Here is a 19794-nt window from a genome sequence, read left to right as displayed (position 1 = left end):
GAGTCGAGTACGGTGATGGCTTTGGGGAAGAAGCTGTCCCTGAGTCTGTTCTGGCCCGTATGGATCTGCAGCACCTGCCAGACGGCATTAGGTTGAAAAGCCGGGGTGGGTAGTGTCCTTTAAAATGTTTCTGGCCCTACTAAGACAACGGGAGTTGTAGACGGCAGACAAGGAGGGCAGGGGGCGGCCGATGATTTTTTGTGCTGTGTTTACCTCTGCAGTCTCTTCTTGTCTGCCTCGGTGCAGCTGGCGTGCCACACTGTCACTGCACAGGTCAGCAGGCTCTCGATGGTGGATCTGTAGAAGGTCATCAGCAGCGAGGTGTTTAGTTGCTCCTTCCTGAGCACCCATAGGAAGTGTAGCCGCTGCTGGGCTTTCTTGACTAGGGCCGTGGTGTTAGCTGCCCAGGAGAGGTCTGCAGAGATGTGGGCCAAGGAATTTGAAGGACTCCACTCGCTCTACACATTCTCTGTTGATGTGCAGGGGGGCACAGCCTGAAGTCCCAGATGAGTTCCTTGGTCTTGGTGATGTTAAGTACCAGGTTGTTTGATGCACACCATTCACCCAGTCTCAGGACCTCATCTCTGTAAGAATCAGAATCAGAATACTTTATTGATCTGTAGGGGAAATTATTTATAAGCTGCCTCATTTCCCTCTGTGATCAGCCCCATCACTGTTGTGTCATCAGCAAATTTGACAATGATGTTCTCTGGGTGGGCGGGACTGCAGTCATATGTGTAGAGGGAGTAGAGTAGTGGGCTTAGTACACAGCCCCGGGCAGAGCCGGTGCTGAGAGTGCGAGGGGACGAAAGGCGAGGACCCAGTTTCACCCGCTGGGGTCTGTTGACCAGGAAGTCCTTTATCCAAGAGCAGGTGGATGGCAGGAGCCCCAGGTTGGCTAACTTGGTGATCAAAATGTCTGGTATGTCACTAATTAGTGAGTGTTAGTTATGGTTATTGAAAACCATCCATATAGCAGCTGCAGTTTAATATTCATATGTGATGGACAGACATGATAGTAGTTTGGCCTCATCAGTGGATTACTCCAGCTGTTAGTGTTTGTCCATGTTGCCGATCCTCGAGTTTCATATTTAACACTGAAAAGAATAAATCGCATTATAAGAAGGCTCAGAAATAATCAGTTATTTCGCACGCAGACTGGAAGGAAACATAAATCCCTACAGATTAAGCTGCAGTTGATGTGTTTTCACTCATCTACATGTTTTTCTTTGACTTGTGTTACAGGAAGGTTTCCACAGTCCACCAACATCTGAAAACATCCGTTTGTTCAGTTTACAATGTTGCCGATTGACTTTGTTACAAATCTGTTTGTTTTCAAGGTCAAAGACGACAAATGCTTATAAAAGCAACCATACAAACGGCAAATTGAGCTTAAGGTGACACCGTCATGGCGGAGCTTTGCCTGCATACCTTGTCACCGTATATCTTCTTGGAGTAACACGAGCTGATTACTTTCTTCTAAACTTTTTTGTGTGTTTTGTCTAAAACTGATGCTTTGAACTGAGACAAAGTTGCGTTATGAAACCACTGACTGAAGGGTAAAAACCTCACCTTCCTGCCCTGTTGCTGTCTTCCATAAATTAGACAATGCAGAGTTTTATAGTCACTCGTCTCCTGTACGCTCTCTGCCTCGATGTTTATTACCCCGCCGGTATTGATATTAAAATGCAGGAGGGGCTTGATGCATTTTTCTGTCATCTCTCTTTCTGACTTTAATAATACTATAAAGCTTCCTGCTGTGGGTAGAGGGAGAATGTGGGTGTGGGGGTGGAGTGGGGGTGAATAAATTATGAAAAAGAGGTTAATATATGGTATTGGTATACATTGCATCCTAACTAAGCCAGATCCCCTTTCGGGTTTTAAACATGCAGCCTTTTAAACGCAGGAGTCACGCAGGGTCAGACCCATCTCATTTCTCTGCTGCAGTCCCTCCCCCTTTCATGTGGACGCTCATCTGCCGAGATCTGCAAACATCTCAGTGAGTGTTCATGCAGCCTGTACCAAGGTTTTCAGTTTATGCAATAACTTCTACTTCTGTCAGTTCACTCAAATTAATGGCTGATGAATGAGCACAGATTATAAGTTTTTGTTTTGCTCCCAAAGACCCCAAACCAGCACACCCAGCACACCCAGCACAACCAGCCAACCAGAGTTACACCAGATGAAACTGTGGAATACACCCAGGTTGATGCGTTTGTCTTATTCGAATTCATTTGTGATTCCTTCCACATTAATAATGCAGACATGGGTTTTATATCATTTTAAGTAACTATTTTTAAATTCCTCCAATATAATCACTTTCACTGCTTCATGCTTGTTTAATCTCATAATTTAACTTTCAGGACTTAAAATTGTGAGTTCACGTCTCCGCATCATTTCATTACAACACAACCCCGACCTTCACTTCTGCTGATCTGGGCTCAGTTTCCCAAAAACATTGTTAAGCCTGGATCATCTTGTTCCCATTGTACTTCTTTACAATGAAACTACCTTATAGATGATTTTGGGAAACGGGGCTCTGCTCCTGTTTTACCCCCACCCCTTCCCCTCCAGAGTTAGCATATAGCTTACAGGAAGTGCTTGGATAATGAAGTTGGAGAAGAGCCAACACTTGTCAGTCACACCGCTTTCACTCACTCAGCCAACACTGCTCCTTTCACCGAGCATCAAAGACGCAACACAGGCTTTCTGTGGAAATCTTTAGGTTGTGGATGCGGGCCTTCACACATTTTTACTGAGTAGTTTGTTATGATCAGTCATCTGCAGTAAAATAATCTGATTTTAATAGTTATCTTAAATAGAAATATCAAAATTAGGGGTGTCAAATTATCGCGTTAATTGCGATTAATTAATTACAATGCTATTTAGCGCGTTATGTTTTTTAATCTCGTTAATCTAATTTTTAATCTCTTGACGTCATTGATTTTGTATGAGAGTTGCTATGTTATAAAATCCGTTTTTATGTGCTGGGCTCCTTGTGCTTGACTTGTTGGGGGTGGAGTCACGTCGTGAGGTCAAGGTGAGAAGTGGTGATTAGCTTACAGTGTGGATATGGAGGCGCATCTGAGAGTTGTTGGCCCAATGAACGGGAAATTTGTATTTCATAAACGCCCCGACGGCACCATTGACAAAGGTAAAGTGGTCTGCCTAGAGTGTAAGAAGGAGTTTGCTTACCACCGAAGCAGCTCAAGTTTGGCCTATCACCTCAACGCAAAGCACCCAGCCGCGAGTGCAGCAACAGCTAGCAGTGAAGACGTTAGCAATATAGCAAGCCAGAGCAAAGCTTTTCGCCAAACAAAACTAGAGAATACCCCTCGTATGAGCAAGTCTGCGACCGACAGGCTGACTAATGTTATTGCCAAGTGGATAGCGATGAACTGTAGGCCGATAAATATAGTAGAGGACGAAGGATTGACAGAGGTGTTGCAAATTGCGTCCAATGACCCGTCATACAAGCCGCCGTGCAGGACTACAGTAACGACCAAAATCAGCAAAATGTACGACGGCGAAAAGAAAAACAAACTTGAGATTTTGGCGGAGGATTCTCCCAACTGTGTTGCTATAACCGGAGATCACTGGACCTCAGCTGGCAACCACAGCTATTTTGGGGTGACTGGACACTTTATTGATAGTGAGTGGAACCTCAACTCATTTGCACTGACCGTCATGAGAACAGAAACCAGGCACTTTGCTGATAAATGCGCCGAACAGTTCCTCAAGGTAGCAAATGACTGGGGTATTGAAAACAAGATATCCACCATTGGCACAGACAGCGCAGCAAACATGCTGGCTGCTATGAGAGCACTTCCATATGAGCACATCGCCTGCAATGCTCACATTCTCCAGAGGACCATCACGGTATGTCTCGATAGCAGTGGTTTTGTCGGTGTACTGGCAAAGTGCCGCAAGATTGTTGGTCATTTTAAACAAAGCCCTGCGAGTACCACAGAACTTAACCAACAACAAGTAGCACTCGGAAAGAAGAGCGATCAACTTATACAGGATGTACCCACCAGGTGGAACTCGACTCTCGCAATGGTCTCACGCCTCCTATGTAACCGAGAGGCTGTCCAGGCTACGTTGGACCAACAGAACCACAGGTTGGTCTTGCCAACCGAAGCTGAGTGGGCGAAACTGCAGAGGCTGGAGCTCCTGCTTGAACCATGCAAGTAAGTTCAAATAAACACCTTCCCATTTTAATTATATAAACTACTGTTACATGTGTAAAATCAAAATTAATGAACATAACAAGGAACTTTTAAGGACAATTAAATTGGAAATCAGTTACACTTTGATTTAAATGAATCCAGCTAGGTTTATTTAGCAAACCTCTCCACCTCTGCAGGTATGTGACAGAGCTGCTGGGTGGTGAGGCCTACGTCTCTTGCTCTGTAGTGCTGCCTGCTTTTCGCCATCTGTACCGTGTCATGGACATTACTGATGATGATCCTGCCTACGTGGTGAAGTTCAAGAATGCCTTCCAGAAGGATCTGGCAGCACGACGAGCTAATGGCAACGAGATATGGTTCGAGGTGGCCACAGCATTGGATCCACGGTTTAAGGATTTGAAATGTCTTCCAAGAGAAAAGAGGGAACAGGTAGGACAATAAGGTTAAGCTGGACTAATGAGTCCAATTCATTATCAAATCAAACTTTTATTTATTATATGGAACACAAAGTTCTTTACAAGATTAAATAAAAATTTAAAAAAAGCACTTAGTTTTAATCACATTCATTCATTCATTCATTCATTCATTCAGGTGTGGACCATTCTGGAGAATATGCTCCAGGCAGCAGAGCCCAGAAGAGCAGATAGTCTCCAGCCCTCCACAGAGGATGATGGACCAGCTCAGAAGAAGAGGAGGAGCGAACTCCTTCTGGGGTCTCACTCTGACTCAGAAGATGGAATTGAGTCTGGAGAGCTGCAGCGCTACAGAGCAGAACCCAGCATCAGTATTGATGACTGTCCCCTGCAGTGGTGGTATGCTCACTCAGGAGTCTATGAAAAGCTGTCAGTCCTAGCACAAAAGTACCTGGCCTCCCCAGCTACCTCTGTACCCTGTGAGAGACTCTTTAGCCTTGCAGGCCACATAGTGCAAAAGAAAAGGGCAGCCTTGCTTCCAGAAAATGTTACCAGGCTGGTGTGTCTTAGCGACTGGCTGAGGAAGAAGAAATGAGACACATGTGGTCAGCATAGCTGCTGTGTCATTTGTAGCCTACTAGAATAGATTGCTTGATGTTCAGCACTTTTTTTTGTGATGGAAGAATACTTTGATGTGCTAACTTGCAGCACTGCAATGTCAGTTTTATTTTTCATTATCTGAAGCAGAGGAATTTCAGTGCTGTATTGCTCAGAAAAGAGCAACTCTGATGTGCTAACTTGCAGCACTTAATTTATTTGATTTTATTTGTATTTATTTTTCCACTTATTTTACAAAAGAATACAACAGTATGTAAATGGTTGCATCTGTTTAACGTTTGTTAAACAATAAATGAGTTTATAAAGTCACTTTCTTTGTTATATCAGTCTTTTGGTCTGCCACAATAAGTTGAGGGCTTTCCTCAGCTATTTTTAGGTGAGATTAAAAAAGAGATTAATTAGATCAATTAATTAAAAATCATAATTAATTAATCTCTATTTTTTTTTAATCTCTTGACAGCACTAATCAAAATACAACACTGGAGTAAATGCATTTTATTTGGTTTTGGGTTTTATTTGCTGAAATTAAAAAAACAATATGGTTTCATTCAATAATGTTGGTCAAAATCAGTCTTGTATTTTAAATGCTATGCATTAGCTGCGTGTGCCCCATGAACGGTGAAAATGTGAACTAATTCAGAATGCCTATTTTAAATCTGAGAATGCAGAGAAAACAACAGGAGCTGCAGAGGAACTGTAATCTTATAGGAGCTGTTAATGTGTTTTTGCAGCTCTGGGCTTCTGCTAATCACACATTAACATCATTTTTGCATCAGGAGGTTTCACCTGAATCCAGATTATTTTTTGCGCTCTGGTTTGCAAGAGCAGCTTAAGCTTCAGGTCTCAGCTTTCATTCATCCTTATATCCATTTGCTTTCCACGCTTATCTAATGAAGTTCGTGAGGGTCGGGAGTCTATTCCAGCACGACGGGCAGCATTCAGACAGGGCAGCACCTTGGGCAGGTGCCAGTGCATCACAGGACTTATAATTGAAACTGGATAATTTAAAGGGCTTTCAGTTAAAGGGGGATCCTGCTGAATTCTCCTGTTTGTGTGTCTTTATCTTGTCATAAATAAATAATATTAATAGTGTTTCAATTAAATCTTATCAGTGTGTCGTGAAAATAAAGCAAAATCCAAATGAAATCCTTCTTCGGGCAGGCTTGGCTTAAACTGTTGTAGTTATTCGAGTCAAATGAGCCTATTACCGCCTCGTCTTAGCAGGACAGGGTCAGGTTCAATCAGGGAATTGGAAAATATCATTTCTGACGGGAATAGATTTCGTTTGTTCAACCAATCTCTTCTACTAATTACCCAAATGGACAGGAGCTGTCAGGAGACAATAACTATTCCCTAATAGAATTTGCCCCCCAAGTGCAATTTAATTTTCTCCTCCGAGCTCTCTCCTAAGGTTTCCCCCTCGCTTTCTGCCTCTCTCCCTCTCTCTGTTCCTTTCCTGCTTTCGGACCAAATGCGTGGGGACACGGTGCCACTGCTACCTGATGTTGTTTTGCGGGTGGACGGCGGAGAAAGTGTGGACTGACTACTGCAGTTTCCCTGCGAGCTCTGGCTCACCCCGCTGAAACGAGCCTCGGCGGTATGGAGGAGGAGAAGAAGAAGGCGAGGAGGAGGAGGGAGAGCAGAGAGGAGACAGACTGCCAGGTAGGTCTGCGCGATGCGCTGGGCTGTAATTCGTCTTGGAAGTCGAGAATACATTTACGCACTTCTAAAGTGTAAGTGTTGCACGAAGGGAAGCCACTGGAACATAACGCATTTGTTCTGCTCGCAGTCTCTGCATGAATTTGATCGTACCCAGGCTGAATCTGTGCTCTGAACCGTGTTATCACCATTGCATGGCAAATGTGCTCAGCTGACATCCACGTTGGTTTGTGTGACTAACATTCAAATAATAGATTTAAACGCACAAAAATAATAAACACTCAGATGAAGCTTTTTCTGTTGTGGCTCGTTATGAACCAGGCCTGCTGCAGGTTTTCATCCCACAAATGAATCGCGCTCCATGAAAGCCTGATCACATAAGATATCCTGACTCTCTGCTCTCACTAAGATGGATCTGTGAATCGCAGATTTGCGCTTTGGTGACAATGAACTCATCCACTGAAATATTAGATCTAATTAGAGGTGCTTGGGTCAACGGCGGTGGCAAAGGAGTCGCCCTCTGTTTGAGTTATTGTCCGAGAGCTGCCTCCTCTCAAGATTACATTCATTTAGATAAATAACCTCCTTCCAAATATGTATCATAAAAATAGAAAAATCAAAAACATCTTTACTGATTTGTGTTAAAAATGTTTACGAATTAAACTTCATTTGACTGCCCGGGCGAATTTAACAGAGCGGAAGCCGTTTGAGTCCCCTTGGATAATAACATTAAATATATCTTCTCTGTAATGTCACACTTCAATTACTATTATTTTTAACTGTTGTGTGCAGCATACATATATTTGTAAAATGCAAAACGATTACCCCCCAAATGCGGATTGTTTTGCACATCATTCAGTGCACTAATAGCCACGTTGCTTTGCCATCTCATTTAAAGATGAAAAACGCACCTCATCATTTACTGTCCCACTAAACCAGATGTGCGCGCTCGTATCTTCTCTCTCGCTGCATTTGCATCCGTCAATTATTCTAATTGTGTTGCCCTTTGCTGACAGTTTAAGAGCATTTTATCTGCATTGTTTTCTAGGACAGCTAAAGGGCCTCGATTCCAACAATCAGAGTAATTGAATAGTCGAATAAATTGAATGATCTTGAGGGGAAAAGTGTATAATGAAAATAAAGTGAGACCATATGATCCCCTCGCCACACATGCGCGTTACTGATGGATGGATGGACGGATAAAATTCCTGTAATATCCCAGCCTGCCTTTTAATCATCCTGATGTCCGTTTTCATTTTACTAAATTATATCTGGAAACGCCACGCATACAGGCGAAGGGGATTGTGGGTCAAAACACCATAGGGTGGCTATAAAATAAATAAATAAAAATAAATAATAAACAGAGATAGAATCAGTTTATGGGCAAAAAGGGGGAAATATGCATAATATGACGCCAACTTAAATGTACTTTGCCAGAGCTTGTTCTCCCCTTTTTCTGATATTTGTAAAGCCAAATAAAATAGTCCGCTAGTTTTGATCTATTACTAGTGCAAAATATTGAGTCACATCACAGAAGATCTCAAATATGTGTTGGATATTAAAGGGTATAAATGCGTCGAATTGATACACCGCTTGAACTACTAAAACCTCACCTAAAATAGCCAAGCGGTAAATAAACTAAAAAGAAATGCTTTCACTTATTGTTTGTTTTTTTAAATAAAGAAAAATTACTGGTTTTGTTTTAGTTGAACATGTGGTGTGTGTGAGTGTGTGTGTGAGAGAGAGAGAGCTGCAAACAATCACCTGGGACCCTCAGACGGACTTGGAGTTGATGGAAACAACCTGCACTGGTTTGGAGGCGGACCGCGGCGGCAAAGCGCCACTGTGTGCTTTTCTTTCCATGCTTGAAGTAAATTGGAAGCGAAGATTGAGTTCATCTAGCCTGAACTAGCGGCCCTCCGGAGGGAATATCTTATCCGGGAGAGCAGTCTCAGACGATGGGGTTTGAAATGAGCAGTGTCAGGAGGACTGCGCCCAGACTCCTAATCCTACCTGTCACTGAGAGAGCAGCTGCACGGGAGCTGCCACTGCCGGGAAAAGGGCTACAGGTGACGGTGCTGTGAATGTGACTCAGACGTGTCCAATAATATTCCTTCTGTGGTGTGGCTTCATTTATTATTTTTTCCCTTTTTTTTGCACCCTTAGCTGTAGTAAGACCTCAGATTACAGGGATACTTTTCAGGTGTGATGGTGCCTACATGCATGTTTTATAGGGCCAATCAATCCCATCACCAAATAATAAAAATGAAGAAAAATGCGTTTACTTGCATTGAATTGACTGATGCCGCCATCCCACCTGCTGATATTCTATAAAAGTACATTTTTGCATCGCATTTGGTCACAGACGTGGGTGCTGAAGAAACAACACTGTAGTCTGGACGATCCGCAGGGAAATCTGCGTGGACAGCAGACACGCTTTCTTTTTTGTTGCTTCGTGGATCATTTCTAAAGTAAAATGACATGTAGCTGAACTCTAATTTTCCTGGCAACACGGGTCCCTTCTCCTCCTCTCCTAAAGGAGCCCTGCTTGCCCGGGGACCCTCTGGAAGCCACTGCAGTGAGCTATTTATGGTCTCCAAGGGAGCGAGGCCCCGCCTCTCCAGAGACTTTCTCATATACCATGTAAGACTCCCCTGCTCCTCTCCTTTCTCCTTCTTCCTTGTACACCTATTGAGGATGCTTTCCGCCTTCGGGGGGCCTCCTCTTCCTGCTCTCCTATTGGCTCCTGGTCAGCCTCTGCCGTGGTGACGTCAGGCCCCGCCGCCCCTGCAGCGCTGAATGGACCAAGCAGCCTGTCTGATCCACTCCAAAACAGCTCAACACGGCACGGCACAGCACGGACACCATCCCGGGAATAGGAAAATAACAGGAATAGAGGCTTGACGGGACAGCGACAGAGATCAGCCTCCAAATCGCACGAAGGCCCAACAACATCAGCATCATTGTTTGTTTTCTTCACGAGACAGGACGGGGGAGTGCGCCCACCGTTTTGCGGGTGTATGTGCGTGCGCTTGTCTCCCGGTTTGGATCACGATGATGCAAAGTGCGGCGGTCCTACCGACAGAGAGTCCTGTGAAGAGTTTACCGGAGATTCTCGGAGTGCCACTGCAGCGTAAGACATTTTTTCTCCTGTTCTTCCTCTTCTTCTGTCCACGATCAGTCTGGAAACTGGTTGGCGAGCGCAACCGGTGCTGCGGGGATTTGACTGTAGGGAGAGGGGCTTAGTTCCAGCAACCCGAGCGAGATTGGGGAGTCTTAGTTTGTCACGTACACCACTAATGTGCCATGCTTAGTCTTTATTTCACGGTGCAAAAGCGCCTCGTAGACGATTCTGCTTCACGGCCTCACAGCCACCCGCATGTCCAATTAATCTTCGCAGCCTCAGATAGCGAAGACGTATTCTGCGTTAGGCTGCGAGCAGAAGCGCAAACTGTGATATTTTTCACTCATCCTGGGTGAAAAATAATTTCTGGTGAAAGGCAACATTTATGATTCCCTAGTTTGGCCTCTAACTTCCCGCGTCAGGTTGCTGGGCTCACACGGAGCCTCCCAGCTGTTAATTTGTAAAAGAGTCTGCATGGTCAAGAGATCAGGCGCAGTTGTCATCACCCTTCAGACAAACACACTGACTTTGACTGACACTCATCACTGGGTCGAATTAAATAGCTTGAAACACTTTTATTTATTACAATTTAAGCACTAATAAAAGTGAAATTATTATTATTATTATTATTATTATTGAGGATAAAGGCAGATATTTAGTAGTTAATTGTCGATGTGTCACTGTATTTTCTACCTTCCAGCATCAAAGGCGAGAAATGCCTTACATCTGTTCTCCTGTTAATCTGTGCCAAACCTTTTCTTTCTTTCTTTTTTACAATCTGTTCGCGCAATCAAGGTCTAAGTGCAACTGGATACATTTCTGTTCTGACCTAATTATTTAATATGCCAGTTAGTAACAATGTACAGATGGACCGGGTCTAATAGGGTAACGTCAAAAATAATCCACAACAGAACGGGATAACGTCGAGCGAAATTACTGGACTGCTCTGTTTTCAAAATACTCATGATGCACATTTAAAGACGCACATTCAAGGTTTGAAATCTGTTAACAAATGGCTAAAACTATATAACAAAACTGAGGGGAATCTTTCAGGTTTTTCCACATTGCTCCCATCCAACTAAAAAACCGTAAACAACGGTGAAATATGACAAGAGTCATCTAAGACTTCCAGCCTGTTCAGTGAAGTATTTAAACCTCACCAACTGGGGGGAAGCCTCTATATGGTGGGCTTATGCTCTTTAATTTTATAAATCGAGACAGATTAAAAGATTGGATAAAGATCCTGCCACTCAGCCCCCTGCAGAGCCAGCAGGCATCCTGGATTTAAACCTGGATTATTTCAGGAATAAAAGCAAAGCAGAATATATCTGAGCATTTTATATCACACACACAGTCCTCTGTTGACTCAGGGCAATTACACCCACACCTTAACCTGCAGGCTATTAGTCGTTGATATAGAGTGTTTACTTCACGTTTAATTAACACAAATCGCTTGACAACCAACGGCTGCCAGAGTGCACTTCTTCTTCTTCTTCCTCCTCCTTTCGTTTCTTCTTCTAAACAACACCCCTGCTAAAAGAGTCTGAAAGTGTGTTTCACCCGCTGTGTGAAATGAGCAAAGCGATGAGACTGCACGTGGTGAAGAGTGGTGGCAACAGATAATAAGATACGAAGAAGACCTCCTGAATACACGAGGTTTACTCTCTCTCCCTCTCTCCCTCTCTGACACACACACACACACACACACACACACACACACACACACACACACACACACACACACACACACACACACACACACACACACACACACACACTGAAGCTGGATGGCGAACGCCCTGTCGTTGCCAAGAATCGTGCTGCTTTCCTTTCAGCACCACTTCTCTCTCCAAAGCCATCCCGCTCGGCTTCACCCACCCACCACTTATCTCTGGATATTTAAAATGCTTTCCCATTTTAAAGTCCGAGACACAGGCCACCCTTTCATAATAATTTCACTGCCTTCTTCTACCCTTTCTATGAGAATTACCTCGCCGAGGAGACACAAAGCCAGTCCAAGCTGTGTCTGTGCCGGAATGTTCCTCTGTGTGTAACAGTGTGCGCACTGGGTTATTTAAGCTTCTGTAATAAGGACCGAATATTTCGATGAGGTTATCTGTTCTTACTCTTCGCAAAATAAACGAATGAATACTGAAAATAAAATGATTTTTTTTTAAAAAGCTCATTTTCACTGAGTTACAGTTATTTCTCCTCCTTGAAATTAAAATTAAAATCACAGAAATGCCAAAGGTACTAAGAGTAGTACATAAAAACCCTCTAAAATGTGCGTGTCCGCGCCTCCACGGTGCAGAGTCAGTGAGCTTGGTTTTGCACGCAGTATTGTGTGTGGGGATTACGCATGAGGCACCCGGCGCTTTACACGGTTATTGTAAGATGATTTCACGGCCGATATGTTTTCTCTCCACAGCAAAGGTTGTGATATGTGGGTGTCTTAGCTTCATGGTGGTTTCCGGCCCGGTCACTTGTTTTTTCTCAGTATTTTTTTTTTTTTTTTTTTTTTACAGTTTTTCCTCGTCGTGTAGCATCATGCAGATGTGTGACAAAGACAGGCCGAGAATAAAAACAGTCTAAAGGTCTTTAAAGACAAATGCTGACGTGATGTTAGTTTATGGAGCATTGCAGGTGGACTTTTACAATCTTTAATTTAATAGAAGGAGTAGGAGTTACTGTAATAATAAAAATGCTACAAATACAAATATTAAAATATAAAAAATATGCTGTTTGATCTCTATAAATGTGCTACTTCGACAGAAAATCGGTTTTTGTTTTGAAAGAAATTCTGTTTTGATTTTATTTCGCTTTTTAAGACGTCTTGAAATGTGCAGCTTACCTGTAGTTTATCATCGATGCCAAATTTAATTGCTAATATCTGCCTCCGAATGGGCACGTGTGGTGTGCCAAGACACCTTTTTTCCCTTTCTTTTTTTTACATTCACAAAAATTTAATTTAATCTCCCCTTGACCCTGATTTACATCCAGAAACCGCCTCACCTTCTAACACTGGTTGCCACCATGCTTCCCATAAAATCATTAGGAGATTAATTAGGGTCAAACTAGATCTGGCTAACGAAATTAAGAGAAACAAAAATCAATATTTCGTCAGAAAATTATTTTCGCCCTACAAGCGAACAGCTCCGAGTTGGACAGAGACGGACAATACAAATACGCGAAATTTATATATTTTTTGTCCTGTTTAGCTGTGATAGCAACAGCAAAATAAGTCGTAATAAAATAAAATAAATATATAAACAGAAGCAAAATAAATAACATTTAAAAAAAAAAATGAAACCGATATGATACCACGTCACGGTGTTTGTTACAGTGACGGGCCTTTAGAAAATAAACATCCATGCACATAATCTCCAGATTTCATTGTTATTATATCTATACGGAAATATGAGTGAAACCCGAGTTTATTGTCTAAAACTAAACTACAGGCTTGCAGATTTAGGGGAAACCCCGAAAACCTGCTTTAATGTGCGAAACAATTCTCCGTCACCATGAATGTCATTTCATTTTTTGTTGTTGTTTTTGTAAAGGTAAAACGAAATGAATTTCGTTCGCGTAAAGCGCTTATTTCTCTTTGCCTCTTTGCTTCTCTGTTAACTACGCGGGACTGCGCTTGTTTCCGTCACAGAGATCCCTCAGTGTGCAGGCTGTAGTCAGCACATCCTGGACAAGTTCATCCTGAAGGTGCTGGACAGACACTGGCACTCCAAGTGCCTCAAGTGCGCCGACTGCCAGACACCGCTGGCGGACAAATGTTTCTCCCGGGCAGGAAGCGTCTACTGCAAGGAGGATTTCTTCAAGTAAGTGCGCTTCTTCCTTTGCTTTCTCCCCTTACCATCCGCGTGGATTGTTTCCTGCAGAGTGAGCACTGGCCCAGCCTTTCTCCAGGGCAGCACTAACAAATATTACAATTTTCCTTGACAAAAATCCGACTGTGACCTGTAATAGTTCCGGTGCATTTATTATTGCAACCGACTGGTTTCCGTTTGCTAACACGGTTAAAATGCTAGCAATATAACATCGTGCCATACATGTGTATTAGGCTTTACCTTTAATTATTTAATAATACATATTCACCACTTTCCCCTAATTTATGAAGAACAACAGAAACACAGCTTGCAGGTGTGTTTGCTTGGGTTGATGGTTTTCCTCTTTGTTGTGACTGAACATGTGTGATGCTGGTTGCCCTCATAATGTGCACAGTTTGCCTGATTCCCAGTGTAGTGGCAGCTCTGTCACTCTGTAGGAAAGATTAAAAATCCCTTTATTTCACAGTCTAGTTGCCGTTTATTCTTTCAACAATTGGATGTTTGAGGCATTGCAGGAGAAAATTGAGTTTGACTTTTATCCATAACACGATCGGCATATTGGGGCTTTTTACTAAATCATGTTTGAAAGGTTTTAATGCTCAAAGCTAGAAAGAGACCTAAAGAGCTCCGGAGTCTCACTGGGAGCTAACTGTGTTAGGTGACCCAGGGGGCAGTGCTGGTGGGGGCTGTAGCATGTTCAAACACACACAGACACACATACTAAATAATACATACACATAGCTTTGCTGGTGTTTGCTTCCCAGAGGTGATTTGGAGGCCTCACCTTGCTCTTTTTATTTTTGTGTGTCTGCGCTGTGATTTAAAGCCTCTCCCGAGTCAGTGTTTTATTGGTTCTCCTCGGGGTGTCTTTACTGTGAGGACCCCTCCTCCTCCTTCTCCTCCTCTTCTTGTTCTCTTTTTACTCTAGTTCATCTGCAATCACATAAACATGCAAACATGCAGATGCACACTCAAACCCACACAGTGCACTGATCCAGTCCATCTATCAGTCTGCTGGCAGATCTACCGTTAACAGAAACACATTCCAGGGATGGTTTTTCCCTCCTCAGCAGCTGGAGTTCCTATTAATACAGACACTGTGCCATCATTCTTGGCTGCAGATGAAGAAATAGTCATGTAGTGTGTGAAATTTTAATCTCAGCTGCTCGCACTCTTTCCATCAGTCCACCCTGCCGGCGTTTTACAAATTTTTTCATGGCGTCTCTCTCTCTCTCTCCTTCATGTTTTCCTGCAGACGTTTTGGTACAAAATGTGCATCGTGTCAGCAGGGCATCCCGCCGACACAGGTTGTGCGGAAGGCGCAGGACTTTGTTTATCACCTGCACTGCTTCGCCTGCATCATGTGCAGCAGACAGCTGGCCACCGGGGACGAGTTTTACCTCATGGAAGACGGGAGGCTGGTGTGCAAGGTGGATTACGAGGCCGCCAAACAAAATGGTAGGTGTGCAGGAGCATTCGATGTTAGGCTACAACGAGCGTTTACTGAAAATATGACAAAAGAGATGTTTCAATAACTCTTAGCAGTTTTTATCCACCTGGTTTAGTGCTGATGACTTCACTTAACTACACCAGAATCACAACACTATGAATCATGGATAAAGTTGTATTCACGGTGCAAAGCGGTAATACGACTCCTGCCGGTGGATCCGTGTTGTTTGTTTGTGGGTGTGTGCTGCTTCTCTCCCTCCCTCTCTCCTCAGATGTCCATGCATCTCTGATTGATTATGCAAAGTGAAGCAATGCTCTTATATGGTGCTGTTCCAATCACTCCATTCCTCCGGCAGTGAATAGATTTATGTCCTCTGCTGTGGGAGTGGGACAGATGCACAAGGACAATAATACACTTCTATACATGACCATTCACTTCACTGAGCACAGACATGCTCAATGTGAAGGCCTGAGGGCAGTGCCTGCTGAGGCAACATGACAAATCTAGGAAGAAGTCACTCACGCTCGTGTGTGTGGTGTTTTCAGATGATTCAGAGGCAGGGACCAAGAGACCAAGGACCACCATCACCGCCAAACAGCTGGAGACCCTCAAAAGTGCCTACAAAAACTCACCGAAGCCTGCACGCCACGTCAGAGAGCAGCTGTCATCGGAGACGGGGTTAGACATGAGAGTGGTGCAGGTAGAGTATTTTGGCTATATCCTGCAGGTCCCTGAGAAAGCTGACTCACTGGGATCGAGTTTTTGTAATGAAGCAAGTTACTTTGGAATCGCTGAATCCCGGCCTCTCAAGTGCTGATACAAATGTTAAAAAGCAAATACATATTTGGAAACAACATAATTCACATGCATTTTACTTGAATTTTTAATTTAAATGAGGATATTTAGTATTTTAGAGTGTTTCAGAGCTAAAAAGATCAGACCTTATTGAGAATCCACGTGCAAAGCTTACATTTTTTTCACATATTCACTTTAGTGTCATGCGTTTGTTTTCCTACCTAAAATTTCTGGTATCGACTGTTGTGAGATAATTAAAATTTGATGAGTTTATTTGTGAATTTAAAAGCTCAGGTTGCAAATAAACACATTTATAAAGAGTGACGCTATATTGCGTCAAACAAAGGCCGAGGCTGAAGTCAGACTAAGAAGGTATCGTTCCTGTTGTCATTTATTTTTAGTTGGAGATAATGTTTCAGAGAGTGTTTCATAATTTCATTTGCACTTAACGATAAATAAAATGTTCCACAGGTTTGGTTTCAGAACCGGCGAGCGAAGGAAAAGCGTCTGAAGAAAGACGCAGGGCGGCATCGCTGGACTCAGTTTTATAAAAGTGTCAAACGCAGCCGAGGAGGAACTAAAGTGGAGAAGGAGAGCTCAGCTGACGACGCAGGACTCAGCGACAGCGAGCTGAGCTTCAGAGGTATGCAGCTTTTAGTGCTTAAAAGTGAGATCCCTGAAGGGAATTGTCCGTCATGCTGCCGTGCTAATGGGATCGAGGGAGCCTAGAAGCTGCTAAATGACACGAGCGCCGCGGCAATTGGAAGTGTCTTTGTGGCGTTTCATTTGTTTTCTAGCATTCATCAACGCGTGGCGTCGCAGTCGGGCAAATCCAAAATGGCATTCTCATTTCACATTCCCGTCACACATCCCTGTGGCTGCTGACGCATCCTCCTGCCTCTGTTTGTCACCATGATGGAGCTTATTGGAAAAGAGAGAGGGTCCTTAGTGGGATGCAAACGGCGTTTTAGACATGCCATGTTATTTAATGTTTGCACACCCCGTTTTTGGTAGTCATAAAAGTCCTCAAGCCAAAGAAGGCTATTTTTATGAGAAATGAAAACATGGTGACAGAAACTCTATAAAGCATGTGAGGCTTTTAGTCAATTAGAGAGAAAGCGCTCTGGGGCGTTGTTGTTATTGAAGCCACCCAGGGGAGGGACGAGATGGAAACAAATATTTTGTGCTGCAGTAATTGCTCGGTTAGAGATGAAGCAGAAAGAGCATCCTTTCTCACTTTCTCGCTAAGAGAACCGAAAAGCCTTTCAAAGACTTCAGTGGCTCGTCCATTTACTGTACCTCCATGAAATCTGCCACAATAAATCTGACTCGTAAAAGCACTTAACTGTATTGAAATATAACAACTGTATAATGCTCGCACAGGTGACGGCGCTGTTGATGTCTCAAAGTTTTTACACTCCTCGTGCTAAGTGACGGTTTCTCCTCTGCAGACGACCAGGTCCTGTCAGATCTCGGCCACGCCAACGGGCTTTACGGGAGCGTCGGCGATGTGACCAACACGCTGAACGGCGGCTTCTCCGTCGACGCGGCGGGACAGCCCTACCACGACATCCGAGCGGGAAGCCCTTACGGTCTCCCCCAGTCGCCCTCCTCCATCGCCTCTCTGCCCGGCCACACTCCTCTCCTCAACAACCTGAGCTTCAACATGGACAGCCTGGTGGCACAGGGGGGGCCGGGTGGTGTGGGACAGGCTCTGAGGGCCATGGCAGGAGGCCCGACCTCAGACCTCTCCACAGGGAGCAGTACGGGATACCCTGACTTCCCCACCAGCCCCGCCTCATGGCTGGACGAGATGGACCATTCCCAGTTTTGAGTCTCAGACATGGTAAAAAAAAGTACTGTGGGGAAACATCAAAGTGGACTCAGAAGGCTTTTTACATTTCTTTCTATCGTTCTCCACGGTCCACTGCTGGTATGTTTCGGGTGCGATGTTGGGCGAAGGAGAAGGGAGAGTCCCGCAGCAGTCGTAGTTGGTGAGGTAGCCATCGAGATATGTAGTCTGAGCGGAAGCAGCGAGAACGCCTCCACACAGAATGAGTCAACTCTGCATCATACGATCGTTTTTTACACTTTGTTTTGTTCGTTCACTCTCTGAAAGTGAGACCGGATCTCAAATATATCGGTGGAGTAATGCTCACAGGGGAGAAACGTCTCATCCCTTGAAATAAACCACACAACATTAGGGCGACACAATCCAGATCAAAGTCCCTACGAAACCCAGGAGTCAACCTGCATGCTTCTCATTCATACTGAGCAGGCCTGCCGTACAGCCACATCCAAGCCTTTACATTGGCGATGCACTTTACTCTCCTCGTCTCTCTACACGTGTGGACAGGAATGTGGGGAGAGCAGAGAAAAGGAGGAGAGACGTATGCACAAGGCAACAAACAGTGTTTCATTGGGAGAGAAATTTACAAAAAAAGAGCGGCACAAGTGTTAATTTTGAACCACGCTGATGCTTTTGTTGTTTTTAACATAGTGCTCAAACTTATTAGGAAATAGATGACTGTTGGTCTGCCCGTCCTTTCCTCTGTCCGTCCGTCTGTTCATTAGAAGTTTATGTCTCCCCTCTTTGAATGAGGGCGATCACTGTTTGCTACAAAGCAGATCTCTCTTCTATATTTATAGGTGCTTGACTTGTTGTCATCTGTGTAAAAGCTGGTCTGGAAGCAGACGTCCGTCAGTATTAAATTATCTCAGACACAGACTCGCCAGGAATAAAAAGCTTATATGTTTAAGGCAAAGTCAAGACATGTACACGGTTTGGAAATATTCAGTTCTAACCGCTAAAGACGCCCCGCATCTTATCCATTTGTATGCACATGCAGATTCTTTTGCAGACGTTGAAAAGCAAACATAAATTTGACACTTAAAATGCTAACAAGCAGGAACACAGATAAAAACTCTCTTGAGTTTCTTCGGTCTGATCCAGGCGCCTCTTGGTAATCTACTCAGTGCAGCTTTGCCTGCTATCAACCTACTTACTGACCCCAGATGTGTCGTCAGCCTGTTCTCCCACTGCCTGGCCTGCATGTCAGAGGGATTACCGATAGTCCCCCACATTCAGGGCTGATGCTTTAGCGTCAGTGCTGGCACGACTGCCGGGCCGATGCATTTCCCACAGCTGCATCTTTAAAGACCCACAACAACTGAAACAGTGGAACGATTCGGTGTTTCTGATTCTTGACCTGCTGAGCATGCAGGAACCATCATTTAGATTTGATCTCTGCTTCAAAAGAGAAACAGAGTCTTATTCATGTGGGTACTTCTTTTGTTAAAAAAAAAAACAAGGAAAAGAGGGAAAAAACGAGTGTTTTCAATACCAGGAAGCAAATAAAGAAATACAAGATGACACTATTCAGAGAAACTCGAGATTACAGCTCTAAAATTACAGCGTAATTATTTGGTTGATAAAATTAAAACTATATAAAGTGTAACACGGGGGTAACATTTAGATGTATTACAGTTAGTTAAATTCCAAAACAACGAAGAATAAATGTATTATAGAAAAAACAAATTTAGGAAGATCTCATATTTGATTATTTCATTTATCACTTAGAAATGACAGTTGGAAGCAACGTGGACAAAGTTTTGAAAGAAGAATAGTGTACTCGAGATCAAAACATTCGTTTTAAATTACTGAGCTACTGTAAAACATTACAATTGTTCATGTGTTCATATGTGA

The 19794-nt window shown here is 43.6% G+C and overlaps 2 protein-coding genes across 2 annotated transcripts; both read left to right on the top strand.

Moving 5' to 3' along the window:
* The first annotated feature begins 3072 nt into the window (after positions 1-3072).
* LOC146607195 (E3 SUMO-protein ligase ZBED1-like) lies at positions 3073-5198 on the top strand. Its single transcript, XM_085347822.1, has 3 exons — positions 3073-4190; positions 4367-4619; positions 4782-5198. Exons 1-3 carry the CDS (start codon positions 3073-3075, stop codon positions 5196-5198), a joined length of 1788 nt encoding a protein of 595 aa, XP_085203948.1.
* Positions 5199-9934: 4736 nt separating this feature from the next.
* lhx4 (LIM homeobox 4) lies at positions 9935-17922 on the top strand. The gene is made up of 6 exons (XM_085348034.1): positions 9935-10013; positions 13663-13834; positions 15099-15301; positions 15839-15993; positions 16560-16731; positions 17540-17922. The coding sequence occupies exons 1-6, from the start codon at positions 9935-9937 to the stop codon at positions 17920-17922; spliced, it is 1164 nt and encodes a 387-aa protein (XP_085204160.1).
* The last annotated feature ends 1872 nt before the right edge of the window (positions 17923-19794 follow it).

The sequence above is a fragment of the Diplotaxodon limnothrissa genome, linkage group LG23, assembly GCF_057381915.1.
Source record: "Diplotaxodon limnothrissa isolate DT_005_m linkage group LG23, D_limnothrissa_male_GT1.1, whole genome shotgun sequence".
Taxonomy (NCBI): domain Eukaryota; kingdom Metazoa; phylum Chordata; class Actinopteri; order Cichliformes; family Cichlidae; genus Diplotaxodon; species Diplotaxodon limnothrissa.
This window is presented reverse-complemented; position numbering and strand designations above follow the sequence as displayed.